The sequence below is a fragment of the Streptopelia decaocto genome (assembly GCF_964273445.1).
Source record: "Streptopelia decaocto genome assembly, chromosome: 11".
In the NCBI taxonomy this organism is placed as follows: domain Eukaryota; kingdom Metazoa; phylum Chordata; class Aves; order Columbiformes; family Columbidae; genus Streptopelia; species Streptopelia decaocto.
The window spans coordinates 12,631,110-12,648,784 of NC_138666.1; the positions used below are offsets into that span (position 1 = coordinate 12,631,110).

General features: G+C 42.1%; 2 protein-coding genes across 6 annotated transcripts in view; both read right to left on the reverse strand.

The window, feature by feature from the left end:
- On the reverse strand, positions 1 to 9,564 carry ARL2BP (ARF like GTPase 2 binding protein). The gene is made up of 7 exons (XM_082062768.1): positions 9,483 to 9,564; positions 8,515 to 8,635; positions 6,323 to 6,384; positions 4,661 to 4,767; positions 3,946 to 4,031; positions 2,959 to 3,055; positions 1 to 1,835 (listed from the first exon to the last, which is right to left on the reverse strand). The coding sequence occupies exons 2-7, from the start codon at positions 8,550 to 8,552 to the stop codon at positions 1,755 to 1,757; spliced, it is 471 nt and encodes a 156-aa protein (XP_081918894.1). The 5' UTR covers positions 8,553 to 8,635; positions 9,483 to 9,564; the 3' UTR covers positions 1 to 1,754.
- Positions 9,565 to 10,864: 1,300 nt separating this feature from the next.
- Positions 10,865 to 17,675, reverse strand: part of RSPRY1 (ring finger and SPRY domain containing 1) — a 36,837-nt gene continuing 30,026 nt past the window's right edge. For all 5 annotated transcript variants that reach the window (XM_082062446.1, XM_082062450.1, XM_082062447.1 and 2 more), the window contains 5 exons: positions 17,386 to 17,497; positions 16,378 to 16,480; positions 14,741 to 14,893; positions 13,614 to 13,718; positions 10,865 to 12,647 (listed from right to left, as the gene is read on the reverse strand). In XM_082062446.1, coding sequence (XP_081918572.1) covers positions 12,551 to 12,647; positions 13,614 to 13,718; positions 14,741 to 14,893; positions 16,378 to 16,480; positions 17,386 to 17,497 — 570 coding nt within the window. In that variant the 3' untranslated portion in view covers positions 10,865 to 12,550. The remainder of the gene's footprint in view (positions 12,648 to 13,613; positions 13,719 to 14,740; positions 14,894 to 16,377; positions 16,481 to 17,385; positions 17,498 to 17,675) is intronic.

The window sequence follows — 17,675 nt, forward strand, 5'->3', positions numbered from 1 at the left end:
ACGTGTTGCAAATTTTAATTTTGCTTCAGCTTCTGGCTTTTATCATTCAAATCTGACAAACAGAAACTTATGGAAGGAGGTTAAAAAAATTCTGAAGGAATATTTCTTTTGTTTTGTTAAAGGAAGCGTGTGAGTGTATCTGTGTATCTGTGTTTGTGCATGTATGAGGGAGATTTCAACAAACTAGAATAATTCCAGACAAAAAAACTGCACAACCATGAGCACAACATACTAGAAACTTAATGAGATTAATTACTGCAGAGTCAAAATATGCTACGCTTTGCACTGCTAGCCAGCTTTTAAAAAGCCGCTATGGTCTGGCTACAAACCTGTTTAATGATACCGTATTTTGTGGTGTAAGTATGGCTTATTTTTGTCTGTGTGGCCAGGAGTCTTGACTGGCATTCAAAAACTATTTCGGCTGAAGAACAAAATCCTGGTACTGTGGAAATCACTGTTGGATGACAACAGGGACAGGATTTCAACTTGTTTGTTCTTGTAGGACATTTGTTGTCCACAAACAAAAATGCGCAATGGCCTGGCCATCACCTCCCTCTGTCTAGGCTGGGTTCTCATCGGGTGACAGCCACCAACTAACACCTTTGCTGCTGAAGGTCATCTCGGGACTGAGCGGAGAGCTCTGCTCCTCACCCCGTGTTTCTGTCTGCTCTAAGGCTTTTAAAGACATACTCGCACTGCCTGAGCACCTCATTAAGCAGAAGATTAACGTGTCTGAGCAGCTCAAGAACGGAGGGTCCCTGCAGCTCCAAACACAGTTTAATCCCAGCTGCCAAGAGATGTGCCTGGGCTTTTGTGACAGGCTTGTGGCCACAGCTCCACCAGCAAGCTGCTGAAAAGGTCACTGCTGCACTCACATTGCGAACAGTTTAACAGCAAAACCACGACTTGCAATCAGCATGACGCTTAGTGCAGTGGGTGACACGGTGGTCAGCATGTTTGCACCCAACCTACCGTCAAGCTTATGTTACTAGACCTAATGCAGCTGTGCCACTGCCAAAAAGAAAGTAAGAAATTGCATACATAGGCCAGATTTCAGTTTATTGTGCTTATTTTTCCCAATGTAGAATAGCTGGGGCCTGAGCAAAAGTGGAACGGAAAATTTTGCACATTAAGGATGAGGCTTAAAAAAGCCAGAGAGCAGACGGATTTACACACAAACATTTCAACTGTCAGAGCTGACACACAGTCATATGATAGAACATCTACATATTAAAACATATTCTTCCAGTAGAAAGCTGTAGCACTTACAATCATATTAAGGTATTAAAAAAAAAAAACAAACCCAAACCAACAAAATATTGACAGGGAGGAACTCAGAGGTTACATACTCACACCTGTGCTTCCAAGAGCCAGAGCGACATACTCTTTTTACATTGTCTTCTTGACTCTGAAAAGTTCTATATTTTGGCAAGACGGTGAAGATGTCAACCCAAATAACAAGCGCAAAGTCCTATTTATTGTCCTCTCAGCGTGCTGGGCTTCTCAGCCTGCGCAATGGTTGGGCTGGTGTACAAATACTGGTAGAGCTGGAAGTGTCTTATTCTGTGGTCATTGAATACCAACCAGAATTCACAAACAGATGCTTTTAGGGTCGGGTCTCTAACGATACAGCCTGGAGGGTGAATGTGTTTCATCATGTAAAAGCACCTTGATTCTCACAACCTTTAGTGTTTTGATGTCCCAATGAAAGCAGCAGCACTCATCTGGAGGAGGAGAGTAGTGCATAAACTCTTCTAGGAAGAGGATATTGATGATTTGTTTAATGAAGTCACCACTAATCCACCGCTTAAATCCAGACTTCGACCTTCTTTTTCCTAGAAAAAGGGAAGAAAAAAAATCCTTGACTCAATGCTGTTTTGTTCAAAAAATTAAACAGAAAATTAATATTCTGTCTATCAAATCAATATAAAACTACACATTACCTGAGCACCTATGATTGCATGCAGCTTGCTGTGAGACTTGAACATGCCTAGCAGAGAATTTATTTTCTCCTGTTCGTATCTGTAGGTGAACCCAAACTTCACGAAGAGCCCAGGCCAGAGCGGAGCTGGGCTGGCTTCCAATCAGGGATGCTCAGCCAGCAGGTTCAGCGGTGCTCAAGGAACCAGTGAAATCCAGCTCCTGGGGTTTGCAAACCCCAACTGAAATGATTCCTGTGGCTGACACATGGACTGTCTCGTTCTCCTCAACCTGTCCCTGTTTTCAGAAAACTGACAATGTTGGGGAAGGCAGCAGAAGACACAATTCTGCCAACAATTTTGACTCTTTTGCTCCTTTGTAAAATGTGACTGGAAAGATTTTACATGTATTTCATTTCCCTAGGAAAGGGCTCATCCAAAACCTTAATACTTTTGTTGGTTTGTTTCTCCACCCTGGACAGAGAGGAGGAGAAATACAATGGAACAAGCTTAAAAAGCTAATTTTGGATTGGCTGAAAAAACCCCAAACCAAATAACAACAAAACCCCATATCATAGACGCACAGAATGGCCAAGGTGCAAAGGGACCTCTGGAAGTCATCGGTCCAACCCCCTGTTCACGCAGGGCCACTCGGGACCGTGTCCAGGTGGCTTCTGAGTATCTCCAAGGATGGAGACTCCATAACCTCTCTGGGCAGCCTGTGCCACTGCTCCGTCACCCACACCATGAGAAAGTGTTCCCTTATGTTCAGTTGGAATTCAACATTAAAGATGCAGAAAGTTTGTCTTTCTGAAGAACTGTTCCACCTGCCAGCTTTATTCCTGTTTTCTAGAAATTATTAAATGTGCATTTTGAGTTTAAATAGCCCCTCAGTGAAGCTATTTTCCTTTTGACTCTGCACATGTTTGAATAAATGCTGCTGCCTACTGGAGTAACACTGCCCCTGGTGCCCTCGGGCAGAGCTACACAAAACCAACAGCCGTTATGCCAATGAAAATAAACACTGTGACATACTTACAGCTCTGTAATCCAAGAACATTTCTTTGAAAGCCAGAAAGTCAGTGAATGTGAGGAGCATATCAAATATATCACCTGCCATTTCATCTTTGTGCTGTCTGTGGAGAGAAAGAGTTGGGGAATTAGAAAATTGTGTGGGAAATAAAGTCTTTATTTTTAAATGGTATGAAGTCAAAAATCATATTGGGACAAGTAGAACAATATAAAAATTCAAGCGAGAATGTTATTACAGGTCTATCATAAAGCGAAACTTTAGCCAAATACCACCTTGCAGGATTTCCAATCCAAATACATTAAGATATTATATTTATCTAAATCCAAAATGTAAGAACATCACACCAGTCCCGGAAAACCAGACAAAGAAACTGACCTGTAAGTCATCAGAATTAACACTCCACTGGCATTTATCTATTTTAATTCAATTTAAAATTAAATTGATTAAAATATTTTAAGATATTCAGTTCCAAATTACACTTGATTCTCTAATTCAAGGGCAAAACCAATGATCTTTCAGAAGTGACCTCTTCGGGAAGCTGGTTAAGCTAAAGTGACCAAATGCAAAAGCTTAAGACAAACCAAACTCTTCTCTGAACGCTTTGTACAAGAATTGCAACAAAGGCATTTCACCACGTGGCTCTTGAAAGACCACCAGGATACTGAGGTGTCCAACAATAAGCCTGAGGGATATGCATGAGACTTAACCTTTGAAGGGTCTGCTTTCAAAGGGACAATGATTATGAAAACCCTCCAGTGTTCTCATTCTGATTTCTCTTCTTACCTTTTAAAACCCATTATATTTCAGCAGGACAGTTCAGAAATTTAAAGTAGCAGGACATGGTGAATGCGAAAAAAAGTGGCCAGTCATTGCTTGCAAGAATGCTTTTTCAAAAAATTAAAGAAGAAGCAACCCAAGCTCTAAACTAGATAAAAATAAATAACTGAGAGGCACATGAGCCACCCCCCAACCCAAAGTAAAGGAGAGACTTACTGCAAAGACATTGTGAAAGCAGTCATATTAAAACCAGGAATCCGATCAAGCAACTTTTCTTCAATGTATTTCTCTACTAGAGAGATCTGAAAAACAAATAAACCACCCCTATAACACCGTAACAATTTTCAGGAGATTTCCAACCAGCACACCTTCATGCCACTTTCTATTATCCTCACTGGGCAACCAGCTGCAGATGCCTCAGCTGGGTGTTGCTGGTTCAATCATTCACATCACTGCTGAGGCACTGAGCTCAACATTTTTGCTGGGAATATTGGTGAGAACAAACACTAGTAATAAATTATTTTTAAGTCACTTCATGGTATTGACTAGTAGGCTGGTATAGTTTCATAATCATGCTTTATATGAAGAATGTAATTGAAGTGTCCAATTCACTAAATAATACAACTGGAGAAGAACAAACTTTGTTATGCACGCAGGTTAAATGCACTATTTACTATCGCAATAGGCTAAATTTCTATTCAAGACATATGCAACTTTCAAAACATCAGGTGAAACAAAAAGAAAGGAACCTGGAGCTCCAGAAAACATCTTTCTTGCTCGCAGATCATGACTGTGCTTCAGAAAGAGACGGCAAGCTGGCTCTGTACCATGTAAACCCAGCATTTTATAAAGGGGGGAACAGAGAACCTGACACTGGCCTTAATAAAAATAAAAAAGCAATACATATGAAAACCAGGAAAAAGTATCTTACATATTCATTAAAAATAGAAGTATAGATGAGCTTGTTTTCTTCTGAGTCATCGAACTCCTGGTAGTGCTTCTCCATAAAAGTCCTCTGTATTAACTGGAAATCATCATCTGGATCACAACAAAACGCATCACAGAGTTACGAGTTCAGTCATTCTTTTTGCAACACAAACCCCACATTCACTAGTCCTCTGTTGCAGGACACGTGCAGAGTCAGTCACACCAGCGCTGCAGCTGCCGCGGAGCCTCCGTTCCTGAGCCATCAGCCAGAAGACAGAGGCGCAGGGCAGCAGGACTTGGGTCTGCATTTAACAGCAGCTGGGTGTTCACAATGGAACAGGATGCACATATCCACTATCACTTCTTATAAGTTTCATTTACACTTAGTATGAGCTAAAAAGCCTTCCTGCTTTACATTTTATTAAGAAGGTTATTTATTTTGAACCTCATTTTGTTCAGGCTTTCAAGTCAGCAGAAGTGAGCACCTCTTCCCTGCAATAACTCAAAATAATTATTCTTTCCTTGAATTAAAAAAACATTACTGAAACTCCAGGACTCATTTTCAATTGTTGAAGAATTTTTTTTTTTTTTCCAGTTGTGGAAGGAAACAAGAATAAAAATTAACACAGTAGGTCACCACTGAATTCAACAGAGCGGGTATAAATGTAAAGTTTACTTAGAGACAGTGTTAAAATACACCAGTCTCAGCTTTCTAAGCCCTGACATAGTGAAAATCAGTTCGCATTTCTCCAGGTTCAGCTACATCACCAGGCAAACTGAGGCTGCAGAATCTACATCTCTCTGGGAAGGATGTGGTCAAAAAGAGTATATGCTGTTCTTTGATTGGCTGATTAGCGTGAATTCTGTCTGGGCATCTTGTAAACTACTTCCTTGCACACACTGACTTTGCAGTTAAAATTATGGTCTTGAGAATTTAGCACCTTTTATTGGCTGAGCTCTCATAATGAGCTTGGCGCCATTCAACCTTCCTGCCACGTTACAGTTGTGCACATCCAAGTGACGTGAAGCCAAATCAACTCCAAAGGGTAATCTCAAAAAGTGGAAAGTGGTACGACACGATGACATCTAGCCCGTTATGCAATGCTGCTGCAGACAGGGAAAATAAACCGTTCTCTGTGTTGTGCAGAGGCAGAACAAGGAACAACACACACAAACTGCAGCACAGGCACTTTGTATCACACATGATAAACCAACTCAGTACTACAACAAATCACGTGGACAAACCATGGCAGCTTCTAGAACAGCCAGACAAACGCGTTAGGAGGCTCAGGCAGAGCTGGGAAGGGAAGGCGCCCTCTCCCAGTCTCTTCCATCCCCTTTATAATTTGGTATAAAATTCCAGAAAGCTTTGATCTCTACGTGAGATTTACAAGTGCCTTTATTGTTTATTTATGAAGGAGTGTATTGCAGCAGTACAGGGAATAATTTTTAAGACTCATAACCCCGCTGCTGTGCAAACAGCACAAAAGAGACTTTTGTGCATAATTTTACCATGCTAGCAGGTTCAGGGTCACAGGAACAAAGGAAGGAAAGCTTCCATGAAGCAAGCAGGGACTATGTTGGGTCTGTATGTCTGCCAACAGAAGGGCAGCTTGCAATATGTTCAGCACCCATCTTGTTGTCTATAACTGCTTGCAGAGCTTACCCATTATAATATCCTCCAGATAGCCAATGACCGCATCAAACTCTGCGTCAGAAGGGGAGGAGCTGAAAATTAAGAAAGACAGTACTGCATAAATACACATTTCAACCACAGTAGAAATAAAGGTTAACATTAAGAAGTGTTAACAAAAGCCTAAACACAAATAAGCCCAGTAATTACAAGATAACTGAATAATTTCCTAGTTGCAACCTACAAAACAATCCATGGCACTGACTCAACTGCTTCACGGGGATTCTCATCAGGCTTCTACTGTATTTTCTGCAGATCGGTTCCTATAAATGGTGTTTTACTGGCATTACTGTTAAGATAATTCCAGTCTTAGTGCAGAAGGATGTAAAGGGTGTCATTAGAACAGCAAATTAAGCATTTTCCAGCCCACAAACCCCAACTGCTACCCCGGGCTTTCCTTCCACTCTCTTCCCTGCTTAACACTACCTGGTGATCACAGGGCTCGGGACACTCTAGAGAATATTTTGCAATACTTGTGGAACCACTTGAACTCCATGTATACACAATATTATATAACCGAAGGAACTTAAATATCTTTTCTTTTTCAAGAGACATCCCTGCATGCCTCGAATAAATGGCACAACATCCTAATGTCATTCAGTTGTGAGCAAATATTAAACACCATTATGGATCTGAAGTCATCCAGGGAAGAAACCTTTGGTACCACCATTTCAGGACCCTGGATCCCTCTGCTAAATTTATTATTGTGCAGCTTGTTCAGACACATTAGACAGTCCACAGAACCTTTTGCCCTGGCATTCAAGCCTCATGTTTGGTGAGGAATTAACTCTTCCTATATTCTCCAGTAGATGAAAGAGGTTTTTATCACACATGAGGGAAACAAGTTTCATAGAACGTTTCTCTTTAAGAAAAGATTAGCTTTGATCAGTGAAAGCACCATTTTAATTAAATTAAATGTCTTTCTACTTAAGTTTCTTTTTAGCAAACAGAGCAAAACACTTTCACACTAAGTTTAAAAGAAATTCATTAAAGTTATTTTGCTATTGAATAATAACTCAGTGAAATTAATCCAACAACAGTTTAACCAACAGTTTAACTACAACAAGTCATAGGGCTCATTCTGACCCTGAAAAATGAAAAGATTTTTGATTTTAAAAGGCATCTGATCACTAAGCAATGTTCTAGCAACATCTGTGATCTGTTAAGCCGTGGGAGATGAGCAAAGGCAAGGCAAGGGACTGGAAAAGCTGTTCCACCGGCAGGACAACAGCACCGAGAGAGGAGCCGGCACTGAGCATCACGTAGCCTGAGCATCACGCCACTTCATGAAACAGGGCCCATCGCTTGCCATTTATGTGCAAGGACAGGAGACTTTGCTAAGGATATTTTCCACTCTTTTTTTCCCCTCAAAAGCAGCACTACTGTTGATTTTATAGCTTATTCCAACAAAAAATTTTAAGTATTTACACCCTGGTTAAGGTCTGTAAGGCAAATAATGAAATGTTAACTGTTTCAAAGCAAAAGCAATTCTACCTCTCTATACAACACACCTGAAGAAACACGTGCTTACCAGTCTTTGGGTTAAGCCTCTGTCTCCTGATCATGTCCAATCTAGGCCAGAACAAGCGGTGCTGCAGGAGCAGCCCAAGGAGCACGTGGCCTCTCAGGTCAGAGCATCACAAATGAACCAAATCTACGAACTAGAGCAACAGAGGCGCGGGCACACATCCCCTTCTGCTACAAGCTTTAGAACAGTATGCCAGACAAATGTGTGGTGAAGCAGCATCCTAGTATCTACCTGTACACAATTTGGTTGAAGCCACCTGTAAAAAGTCTCACATTCTAGAAGGAGCGCGTTCAAACACAGAGAAGTCTCTTCTTAAAACCTGTGACAACGTACGGTCTTGAAAAGGAAGGAGAAATTTAAAATTAACACAAACCCTCTGATTTTTATTATATATGTAATGTATTTTGATCACTTAGCAAGGGGTATCTGGTGCTCCACTCCTTGCAGGTTTATTTAGTTTGACTTCACCTAAACTCTGAAACTCCTAGAGCTTTGCGTTCTGTGCCTTTGTTCTCCTAAGAGGCAGAATCTGCTAATCAGTCTGGTGTAAATTCATTCCTGTGGTTATATTCCTATTAAAATATTTTAACTAGGAAACAGTTCATTGAAAGTCTGACACCGAACGCAGGGTACTCACACGGCTACACCAAAGCTTTCTTCATCGGAAGTCTCCATCGTTACCACATAACCTGAGTGGAGCAGAGGCAACCTGTTGTGTTGCTGCTGTGTGTGGTTATTTCTTCTTTTCAGACAAAGTGCTAAAGAATAACATGACTTAGAATGAATACAAATTCAATTGTTAAATTAGCATACACTTCTCAAACAGCAAATCAGGAGGGAACCTTTTAATTTTTCAATGTACAAGTTTCAAAATAACGTACTTCCAAAGTTACTGCTACTTTTTCTCCCTAATAACTCAAATTCTATAGGAACTTTATCTGCCTACTCAGAGAAGAGGCTCAAAATCATTCACACTTGCAGTTAACTTCTGTAAGGGGGGTTTCACTTGACTTTAATATCTTTACTCCTGAAGGTTCCATGAATGACTATTACAACAACACAGGAAAATGAAGCCAGATAAGATGAAGATGCCACCCTGGCCCGGTGCACAGAAGAGCTGCCAGGCCAGGCGATGGTGATCACACCTGCGGGGGCTCGGCCAGCCCTGGGCTGTAAGCAGTTGCCGGCCCATCACCCAGGCCAGGGCACAGCGCAGCCCAGGCCCCGGAGCCGGTCCTGTGCATGCACTGGGGACAAGCGGCTCCCGCCACCCCCGCTGGTTACACCCAATACCGGCCTTCAGCACAGCCCGCCAGGGCAGGAACCAGCTCTGCAGCACCACGGCACGGGAGGAGGGATGAGCATGAGCCTCGCCTCCTCCTCCTCAGTCCTGGCTCCTGGGGAGAGCGAAGCCCCCGGCCCTGTCCCTCCCTAGGGGGTCCAGGCACCCACCCTGCCTCCCCAAAGGGACCCGGACAGCCCAGCCATCTTCCCCCCAAGAAGATCGGTCCTTATCAGTCCTCCCTTCCCGAGGAACACGGGCATCGGGCCCGCGCCACCTCCGCTCCGCCTCAGAGAACGGCCCCGGGCCTGCCCCACACGCACCGCGGGTCCCGGCAGCCAGCGCCGCGCCGCCATGGCACGCACCCCCGACGCCGCCGGCCCGGCCGTCTCCTGGGAAACGCTTCCTTCCGCCCCGCCCGCAGCCAATCCTAGAGCGGACGCGGCCCTGGAGGGCCCGCCCACACCCTCGAAGGCCCAATTAGAGCGCGCGGCGGGGCCAGGGGGAAGGCGGTTTCCGCTGCCCTGCTGGGCCGTGATGGCGGCTGGAACCCGCCGCACGGGCCGAGTTCGGTGTCCGGGTGTCAAAGGCTGAGCTAGGAAGAAAATGAAGAGAAGACATAAATAATGTGCTTCGTTATGATGCGCGCAGCCCCCGCGCTGTTATTAAGGACCCCGGCCGAATGTTCCACCGGAGCAGGGACACCCGACTGGCACTGGGCTCGTCTTTCTGCCTCAGAGCCGACTTCTCGTTAACCCTGCCCCAGGCACCAGTGCAAACGCATTTGTAACCCCAGCTCCCGCCAGAAGCCAAAGAATTAAAAAAACAACGACTAACCTTCAAGACGTTTTTATTGTTGAATGGACAACTTTGCTACAATTCATTTCCCACCCTGAGGGCCCGGGGAGCAGCGCCTGCCCTCCCCAGTGCCTCTGGGGTGTGCAGGGACCCAGGGTGCCACCAGCCATGGAGGATCCAGCCTTACAAAGACACCCCCAGCGTGGATTGGAGCAGAAAGCCAGTCAAGTTGTACAGTCTTTCCATTTGTGAAATGAACCGGACAGTTCTCTGCAACACAGCTCGCTCCTCCAGCACCATTGGCTTCCTCTGCCCAGCACCAGCTGCACGGAAGACGGTCTGGGGCAAAATTTTCCAAAGTATTTGCATCTTTTCAACAAAGAATGCAGGCACTTAGTCCCACTTCCACAAAGGCACCAAGGCTCTTGGGTCACCTCCATGTCACAGGGACACCAGACACCTGGAAGCCTTTGTGGACCTGGGCCTGAAGAGCTTAATCTCACACAGCAGTTGATACAAATCCCAGGCACTTCTGAAAATTTTACCTCAGTTAATCCCGGCCAGGGAAACCAAAGCCCTAAAGTTATTAGAATCTATTAAGGCAGAGTTCAAAATGGTTCTGTCCTACCTCCTCCCTAAAGTATGGTTTGTATCTTTGCACCTTAGAGATAAAAACCTGCAATTGCATTTGGAAGCATTTAAAACTTCAAGTGATTCTGAAATTCCAAGCTCCTTGTGGCAGTGATGGAGTTCATGTTTGCTGACTCAGCAGAGCAGGAAGGGACTCAGTCACAACTGGCAACAAGGATTTGCCAGTCTGACTTAATCAAAACAGGCATCCAAGGTGGAAGAGAACTCATATTTCTGCAAAAAGATGAACCAATGCTCTATTTTGATTCAGTCTATCTTTGAAAAAAAAAAATAAAATCAACAAGAGAAAGATGGGCAGAACTTTCTTAACTCACACATTGTACTCCAGAGGTTCAATGGAGACACTGTTCCTTTTTATCGCTGCATGGAATTCAGCTCCCTTGAGTTAGCAAAGGCAGGTGAAAGGAGTTCCTAGGGAGCTTAATTCTGGGCCCTGTGTGCAGAGCTCTCGGCCCCTGTTCAGGTCAGTAGGAAGGAAGAGGGCTCAGCACAAAGCAGCAGCCTCAGCACTGCTTTGCTAACAATTTATTGTAGTATCAAGTACCTTAAAAATAAGATACATCACAGCATGAGAATTCACTACAACAGCTTCTGCTGTTGAATCACTGCCAGGAAACTGGATGGTTTTGGTGTAGGTTCTGTGTGAATTAGTAAAGTTCTACTATATTGCCAGATAATTAAAAAAGAAACAAACAAAAAACAACCTGTACAAGTCTTGGAAGAGACGGAGTCATATTCTCAGTTGGTGCAAAATAAGCATAACTCCACTGATTTTTGTGCTACTTCACTGACATCAGCTATGAACCCTGATTCCTTGTAGAAACCTAGTAAAACAGTCAAAAGCTGCCCGTTGAAATGCATCCTTAACATACAAACATCACAAATGTGTAATTAAAGTGGGGCAGAGATTCCCACTGTACAATCTCTACCAAAAATATGAAGTGTGGCCCCAAACCTGCTCAGCGCAGGACTGACATGTGGCAAGCAAGGTGCATTTTTAAGAGTTACAGAATAAGACTGAACTTGCTATCCAAATAACTTATTTTTTTAAGTAAACTGGCCCAAAATTTTCCTCCCATCTTTTAAGATAGCTCAATATTTCCAAAATGAACATAACCTTCAAAAACAACAATTAAAAAAGATGTTTGATGATACCTTAAAAAATACCCAGAATATCAAATTAATTCCAGTCCAGCATTATAATTAGTTAAGAATACCTCCTGAAAACTATAACCTCACAAAAAAAATGTGGGTACAGAAGTTAAAAGCATCAGTAGCATTATGTACTTGAAAATACCGCCGATCTTTTAACATTTAAAAACAAATTGGAACATTCTTTGGAATCACCAAGTTATTAAAACATGTGAGTTTCTCTACAGTCTCCACACTGTCTTTTCAAATCAGTCTGTGCACAGATTAAGTCTTTGAGCAGTTTAATATCCACAGTCGGAAAACACAGTCTCTGACCAGCAGGAGGCTACATTAAACAGGAAAACATTGCCGTTCTGTTTTTAGTACTGACTTCTGCCAAAAACAGACACTTTTGAGCACAAGACAGAACAGCCCTGTTTTGGGAGATTATTTTTTCCTCCTCTTTTCTAAAATGCATTGTACGTGTACTTCCAGTGCAAATTATTTCAGCACTTGCGACAGGCGAGAAGGGGAAAGAAGAGAGACGCTCTTCTATGGTGGTGCCTGGAGGAACCGATAGCCATAGCACGCTGACCTACCAGCTTTCCTTACTGTTGAAACCAGGTTCCATTGCTGGCAATGTGAAATAGCTTATTAAAGATTTCATTTTTAAGATAAATAGATTACAGTTTAGCATGAAATCTGGCTGTGGCTATCATTCGATGTGCGTGAAGACTGGTTAGAGATGCTTCCCCTTTCAGTACTGGTTGGGCTTCATTAAAAACAAGTCTGTGGTATTTCTCCACGTGTGTCATGAAATGTGAGAGATCTGTCTGACTCGGGTTTGTATTTCCTGACGACACAAAGGGCAGGTCTCCAGTTGCAAGGCACACTCCATGCACAGGTCACTGAAGGAGAAGAAAATTCAGTTAAAGTCTGCATTTACAGTATGGAAAACAACAACAACAACAGCACTAAGCAGTTTAGAAACACTCAAGTCTTTGAGTGTGGAGATTAGGAATTGCAAGTCGGGTGTTGCAGATCCACAGGCTTTGAGGGGAGCTCCTGCTGCTCAGCATCTTACTGCCAGAGCAGTTGGTCAGGATTATACTCACAGGCTTTTGTTAATCTTAACACTTGCTCTAGTCTGGAGAAGAGCAGACCCAGTGCCCTGTGTGAACCTGTCTCCACTTCTTATTGAGGCACACTGGGCATGACTCTTTTTAACTTTGCAGTACCCAGACACAACACCCTTGGCAATGCTGCTTCCACGAGTGCTCAACCAACACTACGGAACTGGACTTCACTGGATTAATCTTCTAGCAGGCTACTTAAAGGCAGGAAAGTGCTATTATGGTATTACTCATATTGCTGTCCCGTTTTTAGCTTTTAGAGGAATTCTGTGACTTCAGATAATCTATTTATTTAACTTTTAATACGCATTTGAGCGTACAATGCATTTTCTGCTCTCCTCATATGATGAGGATTTAACAGCACCAGTACAAAACAAGTTATTATCAACAATAATCACCAGTTTGGGATGAGGGTATTTGACTTAGTAGCCATGGGGTAGCAGGGGTACATAGTCACAGTACTTCCCCAGCCTCAAACACACACACACAGTTAGGGATTAAATTAGCTTGTGGTAGGGTGACAGGAAAGATGGGAATACTATGCTTAACTTCTGTCTATCGCATCTGTAAAAAAGGGGTTATTTCCTTTATGCTGGGAGTCAATCAAGATAAGCAGGGACTGCATCTGGCCCTACCTAAACTCAGTGTCAAATGAACTTTTTTCTGTTTGTGTTGGAGTTTCGTATTTTTGTGTGTGTATTTTTTTTTTGTATGTGTGGGTTTTTTTCTTAAAGCTTTTACCTGTGTCCACATGGCCTGAGTTCTGTGTCTGCTACCTCATCACAGCAAAGCGTGCAGCAGTTCTCTCGGATACTCACTTGCTTCAACAAAGCCAAGCGCCTGTGTCTGAAGAAAGAGACACCCCCCCCGCAATGCACACGTTAGTTTGACTTGATAGATTATTAACTATCCCAAGTATTTGATCTTCTCTGCATAAATCAAACTTCTCTGCAATATCAAACTTCAGACTTTGCCAACATGTGACTCTAATCCAAGTATTTAGAAACAAAACTAAAAAATTCCTAAGATACTTAAGTACCTCAAATACACTTGATTGAGCAGCTCGATAATTCAAAACCAGTCTCTGCATTTTATTATAGCCAGAGGTACCCAGCTCAAACAAGCCGCCACCCCCTTAATTCAAAGTAATAAAAGATTATTTCAACCACATACACCAGAACCACTCTAGAGGCCCATCTTTAGACAAAGTTGCAAATCTGGGGTACGCTATAACCCAGATTACACTGTATACTGTTTCTGTTCCAGAAAATTATTTTATTACTAATGACCTAAACCAGAAAAACTGTTAAGTTTTAATTCCTGCCAGAAATTTGGTAAGTTAAAGAGAAATGTATCCAAACCTGTTTCTATCTGGCTTGATTTATATTTAGGTGGGAAAGCACTTCAAAATTTAATAACCTTTGTCAGTAGTATCATTCACAAATGGGGAAATTTCCATCTGGAAAGGATACCTGAAGTCTTAAAATCATTCAGCACCTCCATGCTGCCAACATCACAAATTAGGTCAATTTTAAATAAGACTGTACCTCCTCAATCAACCAAATCATTTTAAGGCAGCAGGAAGCACTTTTACTAAAAACAGTTTACTGTGCAGTACTAGTTAATTTACCTTAATATTACAAATATTACAAAAAAAAAATATTTTAACTTAATAGAGTTCGGTTGTGTATCTCCTGCCCTACTCTTTAAGTTGCACAGGAACCTATGGTCTAATCCATTCCTGAAAGAGACCTATGGAGGTGTGACCCCATAAAAGAAAACTTTGCTCAGTACAACATAGAACTATGCAACTCAGAAGTGAAACATTTTGTTTGTGTGCAAACACACAAGTTAGACAGGAGGGTTACCTGGGCAAAATGATTTTCTCCTCTGCTGTTAGAAAGGCATAATCGTTAAAGGTGCTAAACTTCATTGATGGGGGGTACTTGAAAGGTTTTGCCCCAAAGTTGAACTCACATTGTTGATAGGACATGAAACTAGCTGCAGCAAAGAAGCCAGATCTGCAATATAAAACCCAGACATTTTAGAAAGATTAAATAGAGTTTTCCAGACATGTTACTGTTGTTACCAGACAAAAATATACCCTGAAACAAAGAAGTTCCTGCAGTAGAAGTGTTCTACAGCTAATGGGGAGAAAAGCCTCTAACACATCCAGTTTCAGCTGCACAAACTTCCCTTGTTCAGTTCTGAACTTCTGAATTTACTGTCAGGGTCTGAGTTTACTACTCAGACAGCCAATAAAGGCTCCATACTCTACAACTAGGATTAGTCACACTTACACTAAGAGCAGATACATAGATCTGACCAGCCCACAACCTGATCCTCTTTACACCGATCAGCTCCGATATCTCCTTCAGCACTAGAAAAAGGATTTTTCTTCCACACAACTGCCATTTAGTGGAGTTGTGGGGAGCAGCACCAACTGCAAGGGACACCACCACATCCACTGCTCCTGCTGCTTTTCGAGCAGGCAGAAATCCGGGGAACTTGCAACTCTTGTGCACTTGTTGTGTGGGAGCTGTGCAGAATGAGTCCAGGTCTGAGCTCTCTGAGCACAGTGCCCATCTGTTCCTCCTTGCAGGATTACCTCAGGACAGCTGTCTTTTCTTCACAGCCACCTTGTAAAACCACCACAACTATCACCTCCTTCAGTTTTATTTACTGAAAGGGCCCAAATTGACAAATACTCCAAGTTCTAAGCAAGGAACAGAATCTGTTGAGTATATAAAATGACATACTGCACATAAACAAAGTACAGCAAGCTGAACAGACATGATATTCTCCACCACTTTAAACTGAACTACTATTTTGCTTCAACTTCATTTTGAGTGGAAAACATGAATGAAGTTAGTAGTACAGCAGTATTCATTTACATTGCACTGTAATGTTTAATTAAACTGCATAGCAGGGCTCTCAAGTATCACAACCAGCTTATCTTTTCAGAAATAAAAGGCTGAACTTCTTCATGAGAGTCAGAGGAATTAGCCATGTGTTAATTGTAACAGAGTTGGCAAAATAAGCCTGACATTTTTTCTGTAACACTACCAATAAATGTCCTCCTATGAATATTCAAGATGGTGCTACAGGAACTGGCCCCAGTGAGCAGCAGTAACTTATTACACACTCTTCAGCATTTAGAGGACCAAAGCTTTATTTTTTAAAATATAAAAAAGTCCTCAAGCACCACCAGAAATTTGTTCATCTCTGCTACCGCATCATTCTGCTTCAATGCTGTGCTGGTTTAACAGCAGAAAACATCAAGCTGAACCAACCTTTGGAAGGCCCAAAGTATTTTGGACCCTGAAATCCACCTGTAGCATTATATCCTTCTCATTGTTTTCTAAGCAACTTTCAACTGGGGAACCTGTTTAATGATGGCTTCAGGTAAGCAAATATGAATTTACATCTCAAGTGCGAAACACTTCATATAATTAAAACAATTACCCATACAGGTCACTGTCTTTCCAAATGAATAAATACTTACACAGCAGATGAAAATACTTGCTTCTCAGCAGGAAGCTGGTTTCCATTTAAATAGAAGATCATCTGCTTTTCGTGCAAGTCTAGTAGAAATCCTATTGTGTCTCCTTACATGCAAAACAAAGATAATTTAAAGATTTCACTTCTGTTAAATGCCAACAGCTGAAGCAGCTATTGTTTTAAGTATCATATATCTCACTATGAGCTGTCTGACTTAAAAAGAAAGGAAGAAACATTGATACAGACAGTAACTGAAGAAAAACACACATACAGGACAAAATAGTAAAAAAAAAAAATTAAGACATTTTAGTATGCCAGAGCTTTAATTCTACATAGTTTGAAAGTATTGCGGAATATTGGCCAAAGCCAGAAGAAAGCTGCACTCTGTCTCTCCTTGACTATTTTACACCTGTTGTAGATATCCTCAGAACACATAGCTGCTAAAGTCTAAGTTTCTAATGTGCTTTGCTGTTTATTTTTAAGAGGTGTTTTAATTTAGCCATCCTTGGGAGAAATTTTGAACAGAAGGCGGCACAGTTCACACAAGTGTGGCATGTGCAGACTCCTACCAAGGGCTGAGACAAAATAATCTAATTCAGAGATCAAGCTTTTTTCCCCTTCTCTAAAATAACTCTTTGAGCTCAGAAAGGAAGATGTCAACCCCTTTTTGTAGGACTGCAAACATCTAGAAAAAAATCTCAGGATTAAATGTCCACCTATGTAAGTTAGTGCTACAATTTGTACTCTGCCTATGAAAAGAAAAAAAACCCCAAAATGACAAGATTCTTTTTACGCAGATAGTGGAACAAGAGTGTGGTGCCCACTCTGTACATTTAAACCACTGCAAATGCTAGCAAAGGCACAATAATTATTAAACCTTTAGTGCCACCAGAATTAGGCAGTAACTGCTCTGCTCACACCTACTAACAAACTGTTTTCTAGACACCTGCAAGAGGAAAAAGTCCTGTGCAGAAATACAGTTAGGATAAACAACAGAAGATGGACCAAATACCTTCTTTCCAACAGGGATGGGAATGTGGTTTACTTCTGGCATTATACCAAATCAGCTGCCTGCACCCATCGTACGCACAGGAGTACTCATCGTCCCCAATGCCATAACCTTCCTTTAGAGACAGAGTAAAGAAGTTCAGTCTGTGGCCGTTCCTCACGCAGAAGGGTAAAGCTTATTTTCATTCAACTAAACCATTCATCCAAGAGCAGGAAAGGTTCTCCCACTCCCATGAAGATGATTTTTTTTCAAACTAGTCTTAGTTTTGTTTTCACAAAAAGGATTTGTTGGGG